At 39.0% G+C, this 23,567-nt stretch overlaps 1 protein-coding gene across 2 annotated transcripts in view; it reads left to right on the top strand.

The window, feature by feature from the left end:
* PARP9 (poly(ADP-ribose) polymerase family member 9) overlaps positions 1–23,567 on the top strand; it is a 62,999-nt gene that overhangs the window by 7,394 nt on the left and 32,038 nt on the right. The window contains exons 2-4 of one of the 2 annotated variants that reach the window (XM_069064920.1): positions 2,784–2,882; positions 18,620–19,413; positions 21,781–22,005. In XM_069064920.1, coding sequence (XP_068921021.1) covers positions 2,784–2,882; positions 18,620–19,413; positions 21,781–22,005 — 1,118 coding nt within the window. Of the gene's footprint in view, positions 1–2,783; positions 2,905–18,619; positions 19,414–21,780; positions 22,006–23,567 lie in introns of those variants that run through there. The other variant, XM_069064921.1, reaches the window with a different exon arrangement.

Here is a 23,567-nt window from a genome sequence, read left to right as displayed (position 1 = left end):
GATCCTTCCTAGACCCCTCCTCCAGTCACCCCAGCCTACTGGCCACTTCCATAAAGATCCTTCCTAGACCCCTCCTCCAGTAACCTCAGACTACTTGACCACTCCTAGATCCCTCCCATAGTCCTTCTGTATAAAAGATCTATCTTGCCTCCATGAAATCCTTAAAGAGTCTAGCCTATGCTTATATTTCTTAAGAGTCTGACCAATATGTTAGGATTTGTTTTAATAGACCTTGTCTTTAGGAGGTTAGGATTGAATTGATTTGGGTGGGATCAGTGTGTTGCTGTTTTGGGGTCCCAACACCCCTAAACCTCAACAATATCTTGACTTGTGTGTGAATTGGATTTAAGTGAGGGCTGGGGAAAAGTCAGGCTTACTCTCTCCTCCAGTTGTGAGAAATATGCTTTTGGGGATCACAGGACTTCCAGGTAGGTTCAGGGAATTAGCCTGGGGTGAGCTTCCACTCTGGGGATCCTTAGAAAGATCCACTTGGGATGCCCCTGGACTTCCAGGTAGGGTCAGGGAGTTGGCCTAGGACAAGCTTCTGCTGCCCACTGCTGCCCTTTGAGGACCTTAGGAAGATCTACATGATATACCCCTTAAAGTGGCAAACACCTCAGAAACAGTGTGAAGGGGAAGGTGTTTATTACTGTGGGGGGAAGTGAAAACTTCTCAGAATTCCCCTCTCTCTTCCCCCACTCCTTCTTGTGCTGTTAATCAGCAGCAAGTCCTTTCAGGAAACTTTCAGATTTCCCAGACTCTGTGAGCCCCTCCTCCCAGCCAGTGGGGGGATTGGGGACAGCCCCAGTTCACTCCTCCCCATTGTTTTGGTACCCTTTCCCTTGCTGTCAATCAGCCTCCTTGGCAGGCTCCTCTGTTCTTTACCATGGGGAAGATTTTCTTCCTAACCAATGGAAGAAGGGTCCCCTGTTAGGGGATAAATTCTTGTTCTGTCTTTTGCAAAGTGCCTCTTCCTCATGATCGGTCATGGGGAAGACTATTCTCTGTACCTAGGGAAGAGAATAAATTTCTGTTCCTGTGCTAAGAGATCTCCGTGTTCTTGGTTAAATTTTGGATAAGATTTTTCATCACAAACATTACTCCTCCAGCAAGGAAGCAAGTGTGGTGCTCACTAGGGACACAGCAACACTGATATAGAAGCAGGAGTGAGGGTCTACAAGTTCTGTCCTTCCTGGTAGACTTAGGGTTAGTTAAATTTCTCAAATTCTTTACTTTGTTTCCATATATATATATATATATATATATATATATATATACATTCCCTCTCTCTGTGTGTATATATACATATATATGTGTGTCAAATTCCTCAAACTCCTCACTTTATTCCCCTCTATATATTCTACATTCTTTTAATATATGCAGATTATATGTAGGTTACTGAGGTGTGGGAGTGAGGATACTTGAGACCTGACTGGGACCTGACCTCTAAGGTCAGAGCTATGTGCCACACCCCCACGTTTCTAGTTACCTCTGACCATTGTCATAGTCCCTAGAAGGCCAAGGTTTTAGTAAAAGTAAGATAAGAGAGAGCTTACCCACAGCTATTAATTATCTTCCAATTACTTTTGCGGGAGCAAAACCAGATACCATTATATCCCCTCTTGCATAGTCATCTAAGACCAGTGGCAAGACAAAAGTCTAGACAACTGGCAATGCCCTGAGATGCAATGGGTCACCCTGGCCTTTCTAAGTTAAGGTCTTTCCCAGGGCTGAATTTGTCTAAGGCAATGCCTATTCAATGACTCTAGGTTAGGTGAGAGTTGAGACAAAAGATGGCCTACTTTAACATTAAAAAAAAATCTTTCTGGGAGAAGACTCTCAGAGTTTCTGACCTGTCAGAAGACTATGGCTATTTATACATATTGTATGGCATCAAACCTAAACAATGGGCCAATTAAGCTTGGTCTCAGGACTATTATTGGCCAGTGAGTGAAAGTCAAAGTGATTTGATTTGACACAGATGATAAAAGGGTAGTTTGGTGGCTTTGTGGACTGAGCTCCAGCCTTAGTTAGACACTTACTAGTTGGATGACCTTGAACAAGTCTCTTAAACCCATCTACCTTAAATTCTTTATTTGTAAAATGAGCTGGAGAAGGAAATGGCAGACTGCTCTAGTATCTGCCAAGAAAGGACCAAATGGCATCATGAAGAGGTAGACATGACTGAAAAATGACTAAATAACTGATGTCAGTAAAATCAGAGATCTAAGAGCTGGAAGGAATTTGAGAGGCAATCTAGTCAAAATCTCTATTTTACAAATGAGGAAACAGACCTCCCCTCCCAGAAGTTGGAGGAAGGTGATACAATGAGAACATGGCAAAGCCAGGATTTGAAGTGAAGTTCTCTAACCCCTTCTCTGTGTGACACCTAACACCAAATATTCCTTGATTTTCTTTTCTCTTTTTCTCCCATTTTTTAGGTAATTAAAAAATATATTTTATATCTATTTATGTATCCTTTCTGCCTCTTAGACTATTTGTGCTTTTTTGTTGGTAGTCAGAAAAAAACGCCAAATTAAAATGAATGTATTTGAAAATCCAGTCAAACCAAATTTTGCTACACAGGCTTCATCATATCAATATTTCATTGTCTTTTTGTCCTCTTCTCCCCCAGTCTCTGGTGTTCATCTTTATAAAGTTAATGATCAAAGCAACCTTGTTAATGTTGTTTTCTTTTTAAATCCTAATACAGAATCCATTGAGAGTCTGTACTTGTTCAAGATTTCAAAAAATATTAATTAATATAATCTTGACTCCCTTAGGAAATCTGGAAGCTATGACATCTGCCCAAGCTGAGAGAATGTCTGCTGCTTCTTCCTTTGGTGACACTGGTGCTGTAAGGACATCTGCTGCTAGTGATGGTTAGTGACAATCTTTACAAAGGTACTATCAGTAAAGTCTAACCTAGGAGAAATAGCATAGCTGGTCTCTAAAGCCTATAAGCATCTTGTTATGAAATGCTTAGAGGTACGCTTCGTGTAAGGCATTCCCTATAATTACTTTTAATTAATTTTGATTGACTTCTGCTATTTTTATCTCACAATCATTTTTTCATTATATTCTCTCCCCATAGGACTTGGGGGAATATCCTCACATCTTTCTCTAAGTGGGTGAATCCCAAATCTACATCATAAATACTGACCTCCCACCTAAGGTGCTGTCACATTTCCAACTGGATGGAATGTTTTCACAGAATGTCCTTTTGTTATCCCAAACTCAGCATGTCTATATTAATCACTTTGGACTTGTGTGGTAGACCACCATCCAGGCCATTTTAGGAACCTAATAAATTCTTGTTGATTTTTTTTTTTGCTTTTAATTTTTTCTATTTTTGAATTAAATTATTTATTTTTAGATTTCAATATTCACTTCCATCAGTTTTAAATTTCCCACCCCCACCCTCCCCAAGGTAGCTTGCAATCTGATATGGGGTCTACATATACATTCCTATTAAACACATTTTCACATTAGTCATGTTGCTTAGAAGAATGATGGTGAATGTGAAAAACCATGAGAAAGAAAACAAAACAAAAAAGAAAATAGTTTGCTTCTCTCTGCATTCACATTCCATAGTTCTTTCTCTGGATGTGGCTGCCATTTTCCATCATATGTCCTTTGGAATTGTTTTAGGTCATTGCATTTCTGAGAAGGGCTAAGTCTATCAAAATTAGTCCTTGCACACTGTAGCTATTACTTTGTACAATGTTCTCCTGGTTCTGTTCCCCTCATCCAGCATCAATTCATATAAGTCTTTCTGTGTTTCTCTGAAGTCCACCTGTTCATCATTTCTTAAGGCACAATAGTATGCCATTACATTCATATACCATGAGTTCTTTAGCCATTCCCACAATGGATGGACATCCCCTCAATTTCCAGTTCTCGGCCACCACAAAGAGAACTGCTATAAATATTTTTGTACATGTGTGTTCTTTTCCCATTTTTATGATCTCTTTGGGATACATAACTAGAAATGGTATTGCTAGGTCAAATTCTTGTTGATTTTTGACTTAATGCTGTTACCTCCCTATCAGGTAGCCAGCTCTGAGCATTTTCTGCAGAAATTCACTCATGATCTTTGATCATTTACCCTCTAATCCCCCTCAGGAAACCTGCCTCCTGACCAGGGCCTGATCATAAGATCAAAGATTTTGCATTCTGAAGGGTGGTAGAGAATCATTGTTTTCCAGATGAAAACTGCAGTCTAGAGAGATTAATAAATTTGTCAAAGCTCATATATGAGTGAAGAAAATGGAAGAGCAAACATTTGAACAGAGGTCTCATTCCAAATCTAATCCTTTTTTACTGCACTTTGTGAGCAGGTCCAACTAGACCTTATTAAATCTGGAACCAGAAGGAGATAATAGCTAGCATTTATATAAATATTTTAAAGTTTGGAAAATGCTTTCTATGTATTTTCTCATTTAATCCTCACAACTCTGGGTTGTAGGTGCTATTATCACCATTTTATAAATAATGGAAACTGAGGAGCAGTTAAAGTTAAGTGACTTGTCCTGGGTCACACAGCTTATGTCTGAGGTTGAATTTGAACTTGGATCTTCCTGACTCCAAGGTCAGCACATTATCTACTCTACCAACAAGTTGCCCCAAGGCTGTCACACTATAGAAGAAATTCAGAAATCAGAATAATAATCAAATAAATAGGACAGAGCAAACATCTGCATATGAGATCTGAACAATTTGTTATCTCATGGTGATAAGATATAAAAATTAAGAAAAAGTGGAGGAAGCGAAGGCATGGAGCACAGAGGCAGGCGAGAAGGAGGCCTGATCAACGAGGGAGGCAAGTCATCCCACCAAACACAAGGGCCACTACCAGGCCAATTACCAAAGGGCTGGGACTGGAAAGAGCAAGGTAAGAACCAAATGCAGGGCCCTGTCCAGGACAGCAAATATTCCTGGGACTACCACTCCATAGCCCAGAAATTAAAAAAAAAGCCCCTATCAGGACCTCCAAGGACCAGGATGGCTGAGTGAACCCAGCCTGCTCCAACCCTCCCCCCCTCCCACCCCGAAACCATAGTTACTATTGCCCCAGGGCAAAACCCTCAACAGTAAAGGCTGGGGAACCCTAGAGGAAGGGTGTGGCTAGGGCCCTGCCTCAAAATGGGTAGAAAGCAAACTACAAAGACTCTGGAGTCCTACTGTCCACAGAGGGAGGAACCAAACTCAGAGGGAGACTATGTGGACTCCACACCCACAGCTGAAACATCAACAGGGAAAGGGTCCCAAGCACAGAAAGCTCTCCTAGATGAGATGGAAAGGAACTTTGAAAACCAAATGAGAGAGATAGAAGACAAAATGAATAATTCTTTTAAAATCAAAATTGCAGAATTAGAAAAACATTATAATGAAGAAAACAGCTCCTTAAAAAGAAAAGTGTATGATATGGAAAAGGAGCTCCAAAAACTAACCAAGGAAAATGATTTGCTAAAAACCAGAATCAATCAAACTGAAACAACTCTATGAGGAACCAAGAATTAGTCAAACAAAACAACAAGAATGAAAAATTAGAAAAAGAGGTAAAATATCTCTTTTCTTTTTTTAATGCTTTATTAACTTCTGATTTACATCATCTGTTTCCACCAGATTTTGAGGTACAAATTTTCTCCCCATTTCTCCCCCACCCACCACCCCAAAACAGCAGTCCCACAGGATATCCCCTCCTCCAATCTGCTCTCTCCCACATTTTCACCCATACCCCTTTGTACTTTACCAGTGGATCTCTATGCCTCAGTGCCTGCACGTCTCATTTCCCAATTACATGTAAGATGGTATTAATAACAGTATACACACACACACACACACACACACACACACACACACATTTGGATATTTGATTTCAAAACTTTCAATTCCAGATTCATTCCCCTCCTTCCCCATCACCCACCCCTACTGGGAAGATATGCAGTTCAGTATAGTATTGCACATGTGTGGCTAATACAAAACACAAAGACTGACTACACTTCCCTCCCTCCCATCCCACCTCCCACCCACTCTACTCTCCACTTTGATCCCTTCTATTTTCAAAAGTGAGTGCTTCCAACCTCCCTACCCCCCAGCCTACCCTCTCTTCTATCATGCCCCCTCTCATCCCCTTTCCCCCCTATTCTCCTGGAGGGTGAGATATCCTATTTAGTGTATATTTCACTCCCTCCTCAAGCCAAATTCTATGGGAATAAGTTGACCCATTCCCTTTTGCCTTCCTATTTTTCCCCTCTATTGTAACTATTTTCCCTTGCCTCTTCTGTATGAGATACTTTACCCCAATCTGTCTCTCCCCATCTCCTCTCATTATATTCCTCTCTCACCTCTTAATTTCACCTTTTAAGTATCATTCCTTCCTGTTAAATTGGTCCTGTGCCCTCTATCTATGGATACCTGTAAACATATATACACATTCACATATGTATTCATATGCCCATATACCCTCATATAAACAAATATATATATATATATATATATATATATATATATATTTCTAATCCCTTCAACTACTAAGAAAAGTTTCATAAGTTACAATTATTGTTTTTCCATGTAGGAATGTTAATAGTTCAACTTTGATATATATACTTAAGGAATCCTAGAGAATCAAGTAAAAAACTACTTGAGACAATAAATAAATTTGGCAAAGTTGCAGGATATAAAATAAACCCACATAAATCCTCGGCATTCCTGTATATTTCTAATGAAATTCAACAGGAAGAGATAGAAAGAAAAATCCCATTTAAAGTTACTGTAGACATTGTAAAATATTTGGGCATCTACCTGCCAAAACAAACCCAAGACCTATATAAACACAACTACAGATCACTTTTCACACAAATAAACTCAGATCTAACTAATGGGAAAGACATCAATTACTCATGGCTGGGTCGAGCTAATATAATAAAAATGACAATTTTACCTAAATTAAATTATATATTGAGTGCCATACCAATCAGTTTACCAAAAAACTTCCTTATAGAGCTAGAAAAAATTGTAACAAAATTCATTTCGAAGAACAAAAGGTCCAGAATATCAAGGGAATTAATGAAAAGAAATGCTAGGGAAGGTGGCCTAGCTATACCAGATTTTAATCTGTACCATAAACAGCAGTCCTCAAAACTACTTGGTACTGGCTGAGGAATAGAGTAGTGGATCAATGGAATAGATTGCATACACGAGACTCAGCAGTCAATGACTATAGTAATCTACTGTTTGATAAATCCAAAGACCCCAGTTTGGGGGATAAGAACTCACTATTTGAAAAAAACTGCTGGGAAAACTGGAATATAGTATGGCAGAAACTGGGCATAGACCATTATCTAACACCATATACCAAAATCAAGTCTAAATGGGTGCATGATCTAGGTATAAAGGCTGATACTCTAAGCAATCTGGGAAAGCAAGGAATAGTTTACCTGTCAGATTTGTGGAGAGGGGAAGATTTTATGACCAAACAAAAAATTACAGGGCATTATAAAATGCAATATAGATAATTTTGATTACATTAAATTGAAAAGCTTCTGTACAAACAAAGCCAATGTAACCAGGATTAAGAGGGAAGTGGAAAATTGGGAGGGAATTTTTACAACCTATGTCCCTGATAAAGGACTCACTTCTAAAATATACAGAGAACTGAGTCAAATCTGTAAGAATACAAGTCATTCCCCAATTGATAAATGGTCAAAGGATATGAACAGGCAGTTTACAGAGGAAGAAATTAAAGATATTTATAAACATATGAAAAAATGCTCTAAATCACTATTGATTAGAGAAATGCAAAGCAAAACAACTCTGAGGTACCACATTTCACCAGTCAGATTGGCTAAGATGACGAAACAAGAAAATGACAAATGCTGGAGAGGATGTAGACAAATTGGAACACTAATGCATTACTGGTGGAGTTGTGAACTGATCCAACCATTCTAGAAAGCAATCTGGAATTATGCCCAGAGGGCTATAAATAATTTCGTACCCTTTGACCCAGCAATACTACTTCTAGGGTTGTATCCCAAAGAGATCATAGAAGTGGGAAAACGATCCATATGTACAAAAATATTTATAGCAGCTCTTTTTGTGGAAGCAAAGAATTGGAAATTAAAGGGGTACTCATCAATTGGGGAATGGCTGAACAAGTTATAGTATATGCATGTTATGGAATACTATTGTACAATAACAAAGGAAGAGCAGATGGACTTCATATTTACCTAGAGAGGCTTATACGAACTGATGCTGAGTGAGAAGAGTAGAGCCAGGAGGAATTTGTACACAATTACAGATACAATATATTTGTGACAACCAACTTTGATAAACTGGACTCTTCTCAGCAATCCAGAGTCATAAGTCAACCCCAAAAGACTCATGATGGAAAGAGATGTTTACATACAGAGAAAGTACTGAGATTGAACCCAGATTGAAGCAAACTACCTGCCCTTTTTCTTTTTCTTGTTTGGTTTTGTTTCCTCTTTCCCATTCTTCATTCCATCTGATACAATCTTTCTTTATAAGTTGACTAATGCCTAATGTGAAAGTATTTGCAGACACTATATTTGATTGTATGTTGCCATGGGGATGGAGTGGGGAGGGAGAGAAAATTTGAAACTCAAGGAATTGTGGTAATGAATCTTATAAACTAAAAGTAAACAAATTAATAAAGACCAAAAAAAGAAGAAAAAAATTTAAAAACAAATTAAGAAAAAGTATGAAATTATAATTCATCCATATAGAGAATGCAAATTTCTAGAACTGGATAACTGAATGGAAATGCCAGCCTTTGTTCTTGATCATGAATGAAAATATTTGCATTTAAAGATTCTGGGGAAATTTTTTTCAAATTATTCTTTTCTATTGACAAAAAATGATATTTTCTCCCCTCATACCTATTCCTCTCAAATCCATGGTGGGTGGGGGAGAGATCTCTTGTAAGAAATATGCATAATCAAAGAAAAAAAAAGATTTTACACTAACCATGTCTCATTTTCCACATGAGTCCACCACTACTCTGTTCAGAGGTTCGTAAATGCTTTTGTGTTTTTGTCAGGGTTTCTAAGTCTTTCAAAGTTGTTTGTTTTTACAGTGTTGTTAGTGTCCAAGGTATGTACATGATTGTGTTCACAACATTTGTCTTTGGTTCATACAAGTCTTCTCAGTGCTGGGAGATTTAGAAGATAGCCCCTTCCATGGTAACTTGTCTAGATTTGTATAACCTATGATCTTGGATCCATATGTGAGAGTTGCTCTGTGATGATAAAACACTTGTCAGTCATATCTGGTATCCATGTTGTTAGTCTAAGAAAACCTTCTTTTTTATAATTTTGATGATCGTTGTTCATCCTTCATTCTCAAAGAAGATCTTTGACTTCAGGAATATGATGTCTTGACTTGTAAGTGAATTGGATTTAGGTGACATATAGCTGTGTAAAACTGGCCTTACTTTCTCCTCCAGATTCACTGGGGTCCAGTTGCAAGACAGCAGTCAAGATGAATTGCAATGGCCCCATTTGGGGGATTGGAATTTATAAACTATGCAAAAGGATTAATCAGGAAAAATACCAAAATAAGCAGCAAAATTTATAGAAGTTTGAATGGTTTTGCAAGTTACAAAACATTCTCATTCCCATTCTTTATGCTTAGCAAGATGGGGAGTTTTAAATTCTGTTCCACCCCTGCAGACTAGAACCTAAATTTTCTCACTCTCAGTCTCCCAAGATGTCAGGTTACTCACATCAACACCTAGCAGCAACAAGCAATACCCAATAGGTCCTTTCAGTTAAGTTATGCTTTACCCTCTGGTTAGCACAGTTCATGCCATGCTTGAGAAGGTCTCTATTGAAACAATATTGCTAGTCAGTGTAGCAGCAAGCACCCCAGTGTCCCCAGGGTGCCTGCTCACACAGGTTCTTGGATCTGCTTTGTTAAAGGAAAGCAACTCAAAATGGGTTAACAAGCTTACTTTAATCAGTCAGACATATATCGTTTACCTTGTTCAGGAGAAAAGGTCAGCACCCTGAACCTCAAAGTATACAGGCATAATTATCAAGACAGAAACATCAAATAGACAGATTTCCAAACTGTCCAACCATTACATCCATACCCAGTCAACATCTGGGTTTCCACATTCTGGGTTTTTCAAAGCCGGGGGACTCTCAACAACGGCTTCCCAGAATTCAGATCAAATCACAAAACACTTCTCAAAGTGAGTCCCAAAACAAAGCTACACATCAGGGCTTATATACCCTTCTCCTGGCTCAGAGAATGTAACAACCTTATTGACTCACTGTCCAATCAAGAAGTATCTACTGAAAAACAAGCCTCCCACCCCAGGCTTCAGGTGCACATTAGCCTAGGGGCAGGGAAGATCTTTAAAATTTACATTTCCATTACAATCAGTTGAAGGGATTCCTATTTTGGTTCTAGCTAATTGTAATGGGAATGTAAATTTTTAAGATCTTCCCTGCCCCTAGGCTTAAGTGCACCTGGAGCCTGTGCTGGGAGGCTTGTTTTTCAGGAGATACTTTGTGATTGGTCAAGAAGGTTGTTACATTCTCTGAGCCAGGAGAAGGCTATATATGCCCTGATGCAAGGCTTTGCTTTGGGGCTCACTTTGAGATGTGTTGTGTAATTTGACCAGATGAGACTCTGGGCAGCCATTGTTGAGTGCCCCCTGGCTTTGAAAACCCAGATGTTGATGCTTCCCTCTCTGGTAACTGATTTGATATGGATGTAATGGTGAACAGTTTGGAAGCCTGTCTCTTGATCTGTTTCTCTGTATTGTAACTTCTGTCTATATACTCTGAAGTTCAGGGTGCTGACCTTTTCCCCCTGAACTGGGTAAACGCTTTATGTTTGATTGATTAAAGTAAGTTTGTTAACCCATTTTGAGTTGCTTTCCTTTAGCAAAGCATATTTAAGAACCTGTGTTGGCAGCCACCCTGGGGATGCTGAGGTGCTTGCTGCTACACTAATCAAGAGACTCATTTAATTTTCTCATATAGTGAGTAACAAGAGGACTAGCTTTAAAATCCCAGAAATATTGATCAGGACCTTAAAGTGTGATTCTAGTGCAAAAAATGTTGTCACCAACAGAACCCACAAAATGACACAGAAAAGAGAACCTCCCACTGAGGACAGCCCACCGGCCAGCAGGAAATGGCCAGCACAGTACTCTGGGAGTTGGCCCCAGCCCCTTGGGAGCTGGAGGTTTTAGCCTCAGGGTGGGCCTGACCAGCCGCCAGCTGGAGGGACTTCAGATCACAAGCAGCTTTGGCGGTTTCCAGAATTATCAACACATAGATACTAAGGACAAAGTGAGAGGTCAGTGCAGTGTGGACTTTGGGATTCAGTAGTGCAGGAATGCCATCGACCTTTGCCCCCAGGGTGAGAAGTGGCTGAGGCCCAGTGGCCTTGCAGCTGCAGCCATATGGCTGTTTAGCTCCTGGCCTGCAGATTGTAGGGGGACCAAGCAACCAGTCTGAGGAGTAATCACTCTTGCTTTAACCTGCTTGGATCTTGATTGTGGTCTAGGGTGGAAGTCCTGGGGTGAGCGACCAGCTTTCCAGAGTGTGTGGAGGCTCAGAGAGGGCACCCAACTGACCTTTGGCAGCTGAGAAAACCACAGCAATTGGAACAAAGCTCCCCTTTCTGATAGCAGAGACCTACTGTGGCAAAAAGCCCAAAAGTCAAGTAATTGAGTGGCAACATGAGCAAACCAGGGAAGCAAAACAAGCTCAGCAATCTGACTTTACACTCCTATTTTGGGACAAAAAGGATCAAAGCATGGAAGAGGAGAAAGACAGAGAAGTCAGAACTCCTGCACCAAAAGCTTCCAAGAAAAATATGAACTGGTTACAGGCCATAGAGGACCTTAAGAAGGATTTTGAAAACCAAATAAGAGAAGTGGAGGAAAAATTGGGAAGAGAAATGAGAACAATGCAAGAAAATTATGAAATGAGAGTCAACAACCTGATTGAGGAAAATAACACCTTAAAAAATAGACTAACTCAAAAGGCAAAAGAAGCTCAAAAAGCCAATGAGGAGAAGAATGCCTTAAAAAACTGAATTTGCCAGATAAAAAAAGAATCTCAAAAGCTGACTGAAGAGAATATCCCTTCATAATTAGATTGGAGCTAATGGAAGCTAGTGACTTTATACAAGATAGTATTAAACAGATCCAAACAAATGAAAAAATAGAAGGCAATGTGAAATATCTCATTGGGAAAACCACTGACCTGGAAAATAGATCCAGGAGAGATAATTTAAAAATCATTGGACTACCTGAAAGCCATGATCAAAAAAAGAACCTAAAGATCATCTTTCAAGAAATTCTCAAGGAAAATTGCCCTGATGTTTTAGAACCAGACGGCAAAATAGAGGTTGAAAGAATCGACTGATCACCTTCTGAAAAACATCCCCAAAAGAAAACTCCGAGGAATATTATAGCCAGGTTCAGGAATTTCAGATCAAGGAGAAAATATTACAAGCAGCCAGGAAGAAACAATTTGAATATTGTGGAAACACAATCAGGATAACACAGATCCTGGCATCTTCTACACTGAAGGATCGAAGGGCCTGGAATATGATATTCTGGAGGGCAAAGGAGCTGGGATTAAAACCAAGAATCATCTACCCAGCAAAACTGAGTATCATGTTTCAGGGGAAAATATGGTCATTCATTGGAACAGAAGACTTTCAAGCATTCTTGATGAAAAAACCAGAGTTGAATGGAAAATTTGACATTCATATACAAGAAGCAAGAGAAGCATGAGAAGGTAAACAGGGAAAAGAAATCATAAGAAACTTATCAAAGTTGAACTGTTTACATCCCTACAAGGAAAAACAATAATTGTAACTGATGAAACTTTTCTCAGTGTGAGGATAGTTGAAGGGAATAGAAATGTGTATATATGTGTGTGTATGTATATATACATACACACATACATATATATGTCTATATAGGAGGGTATATGGGTGTATGAATACATATGTGAATGTGTGTATATATGTGTACAGGTGTACATAGATAGAGGGCACAGGACCAAATTAACAGGAAGGGATGATACTTAAAAGGTGAAATTAAGAGGTGAGAGAGAAATATAATGAGAGGAGATGCGGAGAGACAGAATGGGTAAACTATCTCATATAGAAGAGGCAAGGGAAATTGGTTACAATGGAGGGGAAGAATAGGAAGGCAAAAGGGAATGGGTCAACCTTATTCTCATTGAATTTGGCTTAGGGAGGGAATGACATACACACTAAACAGGGTATCTCACCCTACAGGAGAGTAGGGGGGAAGGGAATGAGAGGGGGGATAATGGAAGGGAGGGCAGGCTGGGGGGGAGGGAAGTTGGAAGCACCCACTTTTGAAAAGGGATGGGATCAAAGTAGAGAATAGAACAAGTGGGAGGTGGGATAGGAGGGAGGGAAATATAGTCAGTCTTTTACAATATATCCACTATGGAAATGTTTTGCATACCGACACATGTACAACCTATACTGAATTGCTTATCTTCCCAGTAAGGGTGGGTGACAAGGGATGAAGGGAATGAATCTGGAATTGAAAGTTTTAAAATGAAATGTTAAAATATGTATATATATTATTATCATTATTAATACTACTTTATATGTAATTAGGAAATAAGATATACAGGCACCGGGGCATAGAGATCCACCATGCCCTACTGGAAAAGTCAAAGGGAGTATGGAAGAAGATATGGGAGAGAACAGATGGGAGGAGGGGATATCTGGTAGGATCACTATTTTTGGGTGCTGGGTAGGGAAAAATGGGGAGAAAATTTGTAACTCAAAATCTTGTGGAAATGAATGATGTAAACTAGAAGGTAATAAAGCATTTTATAAAAAAAACCAAAATGTTGTCACCTCTGGAGCAAATTAAATTCTCTTGACCCCTTCTTTGGCACTGGTGAGTTACAGCAGTGCAACAATGATACTGCTCAATTCGTGTTCTAAAGTAGATCCTTTCACTTTCAAGCTTGGAGAGTCCTCAGTTGAAATTCCTTGGCAGTAACCCCAGATTAGAGATGGTCTGCTTCTGAAAGGGCAGTCGGTTTTGGATCGGTAGGGTCTCAAGGCATAGGCTAGTGACTTCTGTCTACATGACTTCACTGAGTATAGTTCAGTAGACAAGTCATGTCCCATGCTTTTCTTGGAGACCATGGCAACACTTCAGTTGTTGTTCAGTCCGTTTCAGTCATGTCTGACTCTTCATGCCTCCATTTAGTGCTTTCTTTGCAAAGGTACTAGAAAAGTTTGCCATTTCCTTCTCCAGCTTATTTTATAGATGAGGAATCTGATGCAAAAGGGTGAAGTGACTTGCCCAGAATCACATAGCTAGTAAGTGTCTGAGGTCAGATTTGAACTCACTGAGAGGAAGCACTCTATTCACTCTACCACTTAGCTGCTACAAGTAATACCCAATAGGTACTTTCAGTTAAGTTATGCTTTACCCTCTGGTTGACACAGTTCAAGCCATGCTTAAAGAAGGTCTCTATTGAAACAATATTGCTAGCCAGTTGAAGGAATTCCTATTGTGGTTCTAGCTAATCAAGAGACAAAACTCCTCAGAGGATTCCCTTATTTACCAAATGAAATATCTGTATAAGAAAATGTATGTAATACCGTGTTTCCCCGATAATAAGACCTATCCCGAAAATAAGCCCTCCCCTTACTGTGTAAGATTCCTCTAAAATAAGCCCTCCCCCAAAAATAAGCCCTATTGAGATTGCTACTGTAGTGAAGGTGATCCCCTGCGCTACACGCTACATTACGGTACCCTCTGTATGCACCGTTCCCCCCCCCCCAGGTGAAACGCACACCGCGCTCCGAGCTGCATCCAATCAGAGCTGCAGCAGTGAGCGCATCATCCTGTTCTTCCCCAGTGATTTGCTTATTGAATAAAGGTACATTTTTTTGTTCACATTTACCTGTTTATTAAAATTTCTGTCAATGTTCATTAAAATAAGCCCTCCCCTGAAAATAAGCCCTCTGGTGTTTTTCTGTCCAAAAAAAAAGTAAGACAGTGTCTTATTATTGGGGAAACACGGTAAGCAGTCACAAAACTGGATTGTTTACTCAACCAAAAGTCCAGTGCTGAGCACTTATAATTTAATCAACACAATTCAGTTCAGCAATTAGCAAAAGTCTTGACTTTTCTGGACAATGTAGTTTGGTGTAGTAGTAGTAGTTTGGTGCATTTAAAACAGAATCATGATATTTGGATTTGGATCCAGATTGGTCTGCTACTAACTAGATGTGTGACTTGAAGCAAATCATTTCACCTTTCTGGGCCTCAGTTTCATCGTGTGTAAAATTAGGCATTTGGATTAGATAATTTCCAGGGCTTCTTTCAATTCTATGATCCCATATCTTACTTTTGTCATAATTTTAAGTACTATGTTCTGATTGCTTTGTGTTCACTATTTTTGTTTTCTCTCTTAACTGCCCTAATGATGAGAAAGTTTTTAGGACTTACATAGATCTTCTTGCCATATGGGAATAAAAGCATTTTAATCTTATTAGGTCCCTTATGATTTCTTTTTCATGTTTACCTTTTTATGCTTCTTTTAGGTCTTTTGTTAGAATGTCAAATTTCCTATTCAATTCTGGTTTTATCATCAGGAAAAGTCCTCTTTTTCATTGAATATCAATTCTTCATCCCCTGAAAGATTACACTCATTTTTACTTGATATGTTATTTTTGGATGTCATCCCAGCTTTTTTGCCTTTAGGACCATCATATTTTAAGCACTACAATCCTTAACATTGTAGGTGCTAAAAAAAAAAAAATTGTGTTATCTTAACTGTTGTTCCATGGTACTTGAATGTTTTTTTTTTTTCTCTCAGCTTACAATATTTTCTCCTTGACCTGGGAGTTCTGGAATTTGACTAAAATATTCCTGGAAGTTTTATCTTGGAATCTCTTTCAGGAGGTGATCTGTGTATTCTTTCAGTTTCTGTTTTATACTTTGGTTCTAAGACATCAGGGCAGTTTCCCTTTGTAATTTCTTGAAATAGGATGTCTAGACTCTATCTATGATCATGGCTTTCAGATAGTCCAATAATTTTAAAATGATTTCTCCTCAATCTATTTTCCATGTCAGTTGTTTCTCCAATGAAATATTTCAGATCTTCTGTTTTTTTATTCTTTTGACTTCATTTTGTCCTTTCTTGGTATGTTATGGAATCATTAGCTCCTACTTGTCCAATTCTAATTTTTAAGGAACGTTTTCTTCAGTGAAGTTATGTACCTCATTTCCATTTATCCCATTCTGTTTTTATGTCATTTTCTTTGGTATTTTGGGTGCCTCTTTAATGTTGTTTGTTTTTAACCAAGCTGTTAGTTGTCTTTTTACAATTTTCTTCTCTCATTTCTTTTCCCAGTTTCCCTCTACTACTTTTATTTGATTTTTTAACATCTTTTTTTTGCTCTTCCTTTACCTCTTTTATGAATGTTTTTTAGGTTTGTGTCTCATACACATTTTTTTCTTTGAGGCTTTGCTTGTAACTGTTTCCATATTATAACTTCTTCTAAGTTTGTGTCTTGATTTTTCCTTTCACCATAGTAGCTTTTTTTTTTTTTTTTGCCTTTTGGAGGGCAATTGGGGTTAAGTAACTTGCCCAAGGTTACGTGGCTAGTTTTTTTGTGTGGGTGTTAAGTGTCTGAGGCTAGAACCGAACTCTCGGGTCCTCCTGACCCCAGGGCCGGTGCTTTACTCACAGCACCACTTAGCCGCCCCTACCATAGTAGCTTTTTATAGGTTCGTTTGTTGTTGTTGTTTGCTCACTTTTCTAGCCTATTTTTTTACTTTGAACTTCATGTTAAAATTGGGCTGTGCTCTCATGATGGTGGGCACTGTCCCGAGCTTTAGACTTTTTCAGACTTTTGCTTTCATAGCTAATTCCGAGAGTTTATAAGTTTTCAGTGCTTCCAAGTTGGTGTGATTCAAGGAGAGATGTAGTCATTGCTCTCCTGGTCTGCGCTCTGGTCCTTACCTAGGAAGTGTCCTTGCTCCCCTGCTATCAGAAATGCTAGTGCTCCTCTCTGCTCTGGGATGGGGACCCAGGCCCCTGTTCAACCATAGGCTCTCCTCTCTGCCCTGAAACTAAAGTGGAGAGCTAGGTACGTACAATAGAGTTGCCAAAACTATGTCTAGCCCTATGTCTACTACTAGCACAAGTGTTCCCTGTAATCTCTTTCTGACCAATTGTCTGATCCCTTCATAATCTCTGGGCTGAGAGCTCCTGAAGCTGCAGCTGCTACTCTCACCTCTAAAGCCCACAGCAGGTGTTGCTGCAGGGTGCATTCTAGACCATACCTCACCTCAGTGTTACCACTCCTTCTGTCTTACCATGGCCTTCTGGGGGGGTTATGCCTGTAGTGCCAATGCAATATTTACAGCACCTACAATCATGATAAAGACTGTGGCTATAAATATTCCTGCATAATGCTCGATCAGAAAATATAATAAACTCTCCATATAGAGGACAGAAGCAAAGCATTTATTTAGACACCAGAAAACCAAATTCCAAAACCAATAAGCTGATTCCATCATAGTAGCAAAGAAATTAATAACCCAAAACAACACAGAGAGCCACAGCATCCTTTAGTCTTCCTGCAAACCAATATTAGATCAATATTTGCTCAGGAGCCTATCTGACTCCTTGCCTGAACATCCTCTCCCCCAGCTGTGTAGTCTAGCTCTGACTTCCAACTTCCTGTGGGCTCTGCTCTACCCTTCAGCAAACTCCTCCCACTACAGGCTCCATGTGACTACCTTAAACCTTTTAGGGGGCAGAGTTTTCTTTCAAAGCAGGGAAGGCCTTCAAATTCCCATTCCCATTACAATGCCTCTCTGGAATTTAGTTTAAAGCATTATTTTAAAGTTGTTTGGAGGGGAATGTTGGAAGAGCTTGGTTGTAGTGCTTCCTCTATTCTACCATCTTGGCTGTGCGCTGAGCACAGTACCTTTCATGTAAGATGCTTAATAATTAAAGAGTGGATTTAGTTGCATTTTTGTTGTTTTTAAACATTATTAATTTATGACCATTCTTTCTAGTTTTTCTTTTATTCTCCAATTTGTTTGAATCATACAAAACTCCAAAGCAGTTACTTACAATTCAAAATTAGGTAAGATGGTGTCTCTTTAAAAAATTCTTTGTTTATTCGTGTTCATTGAGGAGAAATGGGGAAGTAGAATCTTCCCCACAAATGTTTAATGGCTGTAGACTTGAAAATTTCTTATTAAGCAACATCTAGAAGTGAGAATAACTGGACCAGAGATATTTTCCTCTTGCCTAAGGCACCATGTAAAACTTTCTCTGTGTACACAAATTATGTCTATACAGGACCTTTGCAGTAGCTGTCACTATACCTCTGGAGTATGACTGCCAAGGTAGGTCAGTTGATGATTTCATTTGCAGAAGTAAAGAAAAAGATGTTATTGTAGTGACAAGAGGGTCATCACCCTTCTACAAGTAGGGAACACAGTTTCTAGGTTGAAATAAAATTCATGCTTCACTTTACCTTATTTCCATTGAGAGACTGGCTTGCCAATTCATTTCCTGTTTTGTCCATTCCATAGGCCTCATGGAACCAAAGAGTCTACAAATTAACATTAGCAGTGATAACTTAAAAATCTTGAAAAGCTGTGGATCTTTGTTCAATGATGTTATCAAGAAGAAGTTTCAATGTACCTCTAACCTGGAGAGTGCTATGGATTCTGCCAAGGTCTTCAGAATAATGTTGTCTTCCCAGATAGAACTGTCTGTGTGGAAAGATGATCTCACCAGACATAGTGTAGATGCTGTGGTTAATGCTGCCAATGAAAACCTTTGCCATGAAGGGGGCCTGGCCTTGGCCCTGTCGAGGGCAGGAGGGCCTCTTATTAAAGAGGAGAGTGAAGAAATAATCAAGACTTTCGGAAAAGTGCCAACTGGAAAAATAACTGTAACAAGAGGAGGCCAACTTCCGTGTTCCCACATTATCCATGCTGTTGGACCAAGGTGGATGAAGCTAGATGAACAGAGATGTAGCTCTGAACTTAAAGAAGCCATTATAAATATTCTGAATCATGTGGTCAGTTCTAGCATAAAGACAGTGGCAATCCCTGCCTTAAGCTCTGGGATTTTTGGCTTCCCTCTGGATCTGTGTGTAGATATCATTGTGAGCACCATTATGACCTTTCCTCTTTTAAAAGAAAGCAACACCTTAAGAGAAATTCATCTGGTGAGCAATGAAGAACCCACTGTAGCTGCATTTAAAAGAAGTTGTGAATATTTACTGCTTGGGAACATAGCAGCAGCCCCACCTTTAGCCTCCATTACCCTCAACAATGTGAACCTCCAGCTTATAGAGGGATTCATTGAGAAGCAGCAGGTAAATCTGGGGATCCTGAGGTTTGCACCCTCCTTTGTGGGCTGTTAACTAGTAAGCATTTTTGAACATCTGTTTGCAAAGCCTCTACCAAACTAGGGAAAATACAAAGGAAATGGAAGAATCAGTTCCTCCATAGAGATGTTTATATACAAGATGAGAACAGTAGGGAAAACAAAGCACAGTTATATGAAAGGGCAAGAGACTAGTGCCCGAGAAACAGAAAATGACAGTGTCAACCTAATATATACATATTAAAGACATGTAGAGAAAGGATCAAGTTGAGGATTGCTAATCAAGGAAATCTCAGAAAAGTGACCATAGAGTTAAATCTTGAACAAAGGGATGGATGTGGATTGACAAAAGGAAGGCCATCCCAGATGTGTAGAATACCTTTAAATAGTTTTTCAAATTAAATAGTATTTCAGTTATGCATTTATGCAAAAAATGTCTGATTAGCATATAACCCCGAACTAGGTACTGCATGAAATAGAGAGAGTTGTTTAAATCCAACTCTCATGACAAATGAAAGCTAATTCTCTTGGGTTTTATATTTGATGTCCTTAGGTACTAGTCAGGTAAAAGTCACTAAACATTTATTAAGTTCCTATTATGCATCAAGCACTTGTGAAGTGCTAGGGAATACAAAGAAAGATCAAAGACATCCTTGCTCTCAAGGAGCTTACAGTCTAATGGGGGAAGAAAACATGCCAATAACTATGAACAATTAAGCTATGCACAAGATTAATTTCCCTGGGCACACAAAATGTGTCTGCATGGCACCTTCCAGTTGATCTTACTGCATAGCTAGAGTATGATTACCAAGGTGGGCCATTTGGAAAAGCAGGTACTAGGAAAGAAGCGACAAAACTATTCCCATGGATTCCAGGACTTAGGAAATGCTCAAAGGAGTCATAGTCCAAGGATAATGACTCTGGATGAGATGTCAGAGATCACTGCATCCAAACCTTTCATTTTGCAGATGAAGAAATTGCCTTACTCAAGGCCATACAAATAAGGCCCAGGAAGTCCAGGGTTTCAGGTCTTGAGCTTTCAACTCCAGAACTAGCATATTTTCCATTACAATAGGATCTGATTGATGTATTTGGGAGAAAGTGTTATCCTAATATTTCTCCTTATCATTTCTTCTTAGCCCAGATAGTTGCAATTGGATGATTTCTTTTTTTTTTTTTTTAAAGCAATTGGGGTTAAATAACTTGCTCAAGGTTACATGGCCAGTTATTTCTGGGTGTGGTGCTAAGTATCTGAGCCCGGATTTGATCCCCGGGTCATCCCAACACTGGGGCTGGTGCTCTTACTCGCTGAGCCACCTGGATGCCCCTAAGCAATTGGGGTTAAGTAACTTGCTCAAGGTTACACGGCCAGGTATTTCTGGGTGTCTGAGCCCGGATTCAATCCACGTGTCATCCCGACACAAGCCAGTGCTCTTACTCGCTGTGCTACCTGGCGGCCCCCATTTGGATGATTTCTAAGCCAAATGAATTTAATTGCCATTTTATGAAAGTTGAGTTGAGAAACTACTGTCCAAATATCTGACTGTATGTAATGTTCCTGGTAGCTTTTCAAGAAAATATAGGTTCTGACTTATATTTAAGAAAGAAATGATTATGTTTTATATCTGTGCAATTCCATAGACAGTGTAGTACAGGGGAGAGAGTTGGGATTAAAGTCAGGAAGATCTACTAATTGTGTGTCCTTGAGCAAGTCTTCTCAGCATCCCAGACAGCTCAATTATACTTTGCAGAGAAACTACCGATCTACATTTTTACACAGAGTTTCCACACTGGGAGTTCCCTAGGATGACAAAATCACATGTCTAAATTTAAAAAAAATTAAGAACGAAATTCATTAGTTAATTATGCTAATAATGCTAAGAATTAATGGATGATGTCAACTACGTGGCACACTGGCCCTGGAGTCAGGAGGACCTGATTTCAAATCCAGCCTCACACACTTAACACTTACTAGCCATTTGACCTTGAGGAAGTCACTTATCCCATATTGCCCTGCCCTCCCCCCTCCAAAAAAAAAGAACTAATGGATGTATAGACACAGTTCTTGCCCTATGAGAACTTGTAAATTTGTAGGGGAAATGAAATATCAGAAACTGTGATATGGAATCAGGTAGGATAAGTGTTTTGGGAAGAGAAATAACATTCTCAGGTCTGTCAGAAGATGATTCTTTTAATACTGTGGAGCGTGAGTTGGAGGGATGGCAAGAAACTAGAGTCTGGGAGACTGTGTGGGAGATAATGGCGGTAACCCTGGGGGATGGTAATGTGAGTCCCTATGGGGTAGTAATGGTATGATATCAAATCTGGGACCCAGTTGTTGTTTTTTCCTTTTCAGGTGGATGTAATTGTGAATTCTGTATCATATCAAACTCCTTTTAAGTGTGGAAATATATCAAAATCCCTCCTTGAAAGAGCAGGCCCTGAACTTGAAAAAGAATTTTTAAAAAAATTTCATGAAGCATCTAAAAGTCAAAAGTTGGTAGTAGTCACAACAGGATTCAACTTAGCCTGCAAACATGTGTTCCACATAGTATGGCCTTCCTGCAATAATAGAAAGAAGGTAAATGTATTTAAGTGCTTATATATGCCATGTAGCTGTCTTACGAGCTTGGATACAAAGACTTTTGTCTTGAAAATACCTGAAAAGAGTCCCTGTTCTCAAGGAGCTTAATCTGGGGATGGGTTAAGTGGGAAGAAGTAGGCACACATACATAAATAAGTACAAAAAAAATATGCAAGTCATTTGTGGGGCATGGGCATGGGAAGAGAAATACCTACTATAGAAGGCATCACTTAGGCTGAGACATGAACAGCTAGAAATTCCAACAGGCAGATATGAGGAGAAAGATTATTCTAGATATGAGGAGCAGCCTGTACAAAGGTAGAGAGGGGCATTTGGACTAGAATGGACAGTGTATGTGTGGGAAGTGATGTGAAATCAGTTTATAAATATAAGTTGAGGGATGGCTAGGTGGCACAGTGAATTGAGCACTGGCCCGGGAGTCAGGAGGACCTGACTTCAAATCCAGCCTCACACACTTAACACTTTCTAGCTGTGTGACCTTGCGTAGGTCACTTAACCCCAATTGCCCCTCAAAAAAAAAAAAGGCAAAAAGAAATATAAGTTGAAGAGGGAGATTATTGAAGACTTTAAATATACCCTAGAGGAATGTATTTTTCCTTAGAGGCACACACAGAACAGAAGCTTACATATGCATAGAAGTTTATGTATTTATTCATTTTCCCTATATTTAAATATCTAATCTCAATATTTATAAAAACAACTTATTAATATCTTTTATATTATATCTTTATAATAATTTCTTGCTTCTAACTCCCAAATTAAATTTTGACAATACTTCGCGTTCATTCATATTTTGAGGTTGGCTTAATGCATGTATGTCTATAGAAATATATATGTATATATATACACATATATACATGTATGGATATCTGCATCTCTATATCTATAGAATCTCACTTGATTCTCATAGCAACCCTGGGAAGTGGGTGCCATTGTTAGCTCCATTTTATAGATGTGAAAACAAAGAAAAATGATAAGGTGCAATATTTGATATAGCAACTGTATTTGATTTTATATATGTACACAGCATTTTATCCTAATTGTCCTCACTTCTTTTCCATGAGGGAGGGGAAGTTTTTGTTTTTCCATTATTCAGTATTCAGTATTCACCGTCCTTTTAGTGACTTTTCCATTTACATTGCTGTGGACATGGTATGTGCTCTCTCTTTTCCCTCTAAAATCAGTAAACAATAAAATTAATTTTTTGAAAAATGTTTTGAGTTCCAAAAATTCTCTACTGCCCTCCAACCCCCTTCTTTACCCATTGGGAAGGCAAGTAATGTGATATGACTACTACATGTGAAATCAGGCAAAACATATTTCCACATTAGCTATTTTCCATAAAAAAAATAGAAAGCAAGAAACATAAAGTACAAAAAGAATGCTTCAATCTGCACTCAGAGTTCATCAGATTTCTCTGGATGTGTATACCATTTTTCATCACATCCTTTGGAATTGTCATGAACAGAGTATGCAAATCTTTCATAGTTGATCATCATTACAACATTGCTGTTAAGGTTGTAATGTTCTCCTGATTC

This window comes from Petaurus breviceps, unplaced genomic scaffold (genome assembly GCF_028583685.1).
Source record: "Petaurus breviceps papuanus isolate PSGF00001 unplaced genomic scaffold, PetGlider_PUasm1.0 90654, whole genome shotgun sequence".
NCBI classification, from domain to species: domain Eukaryota; kingdom Metazoa; phylum Chordata; class Mammalia; order Diprotodontia; family Petauridae; genus Petaurus; species Petaurus breviceps.
The sequence above is the reverse complement of the archived record's forward strand: the minus strand, read 5'-3'. Positions and strand labels throughout refer to the sequence as shown.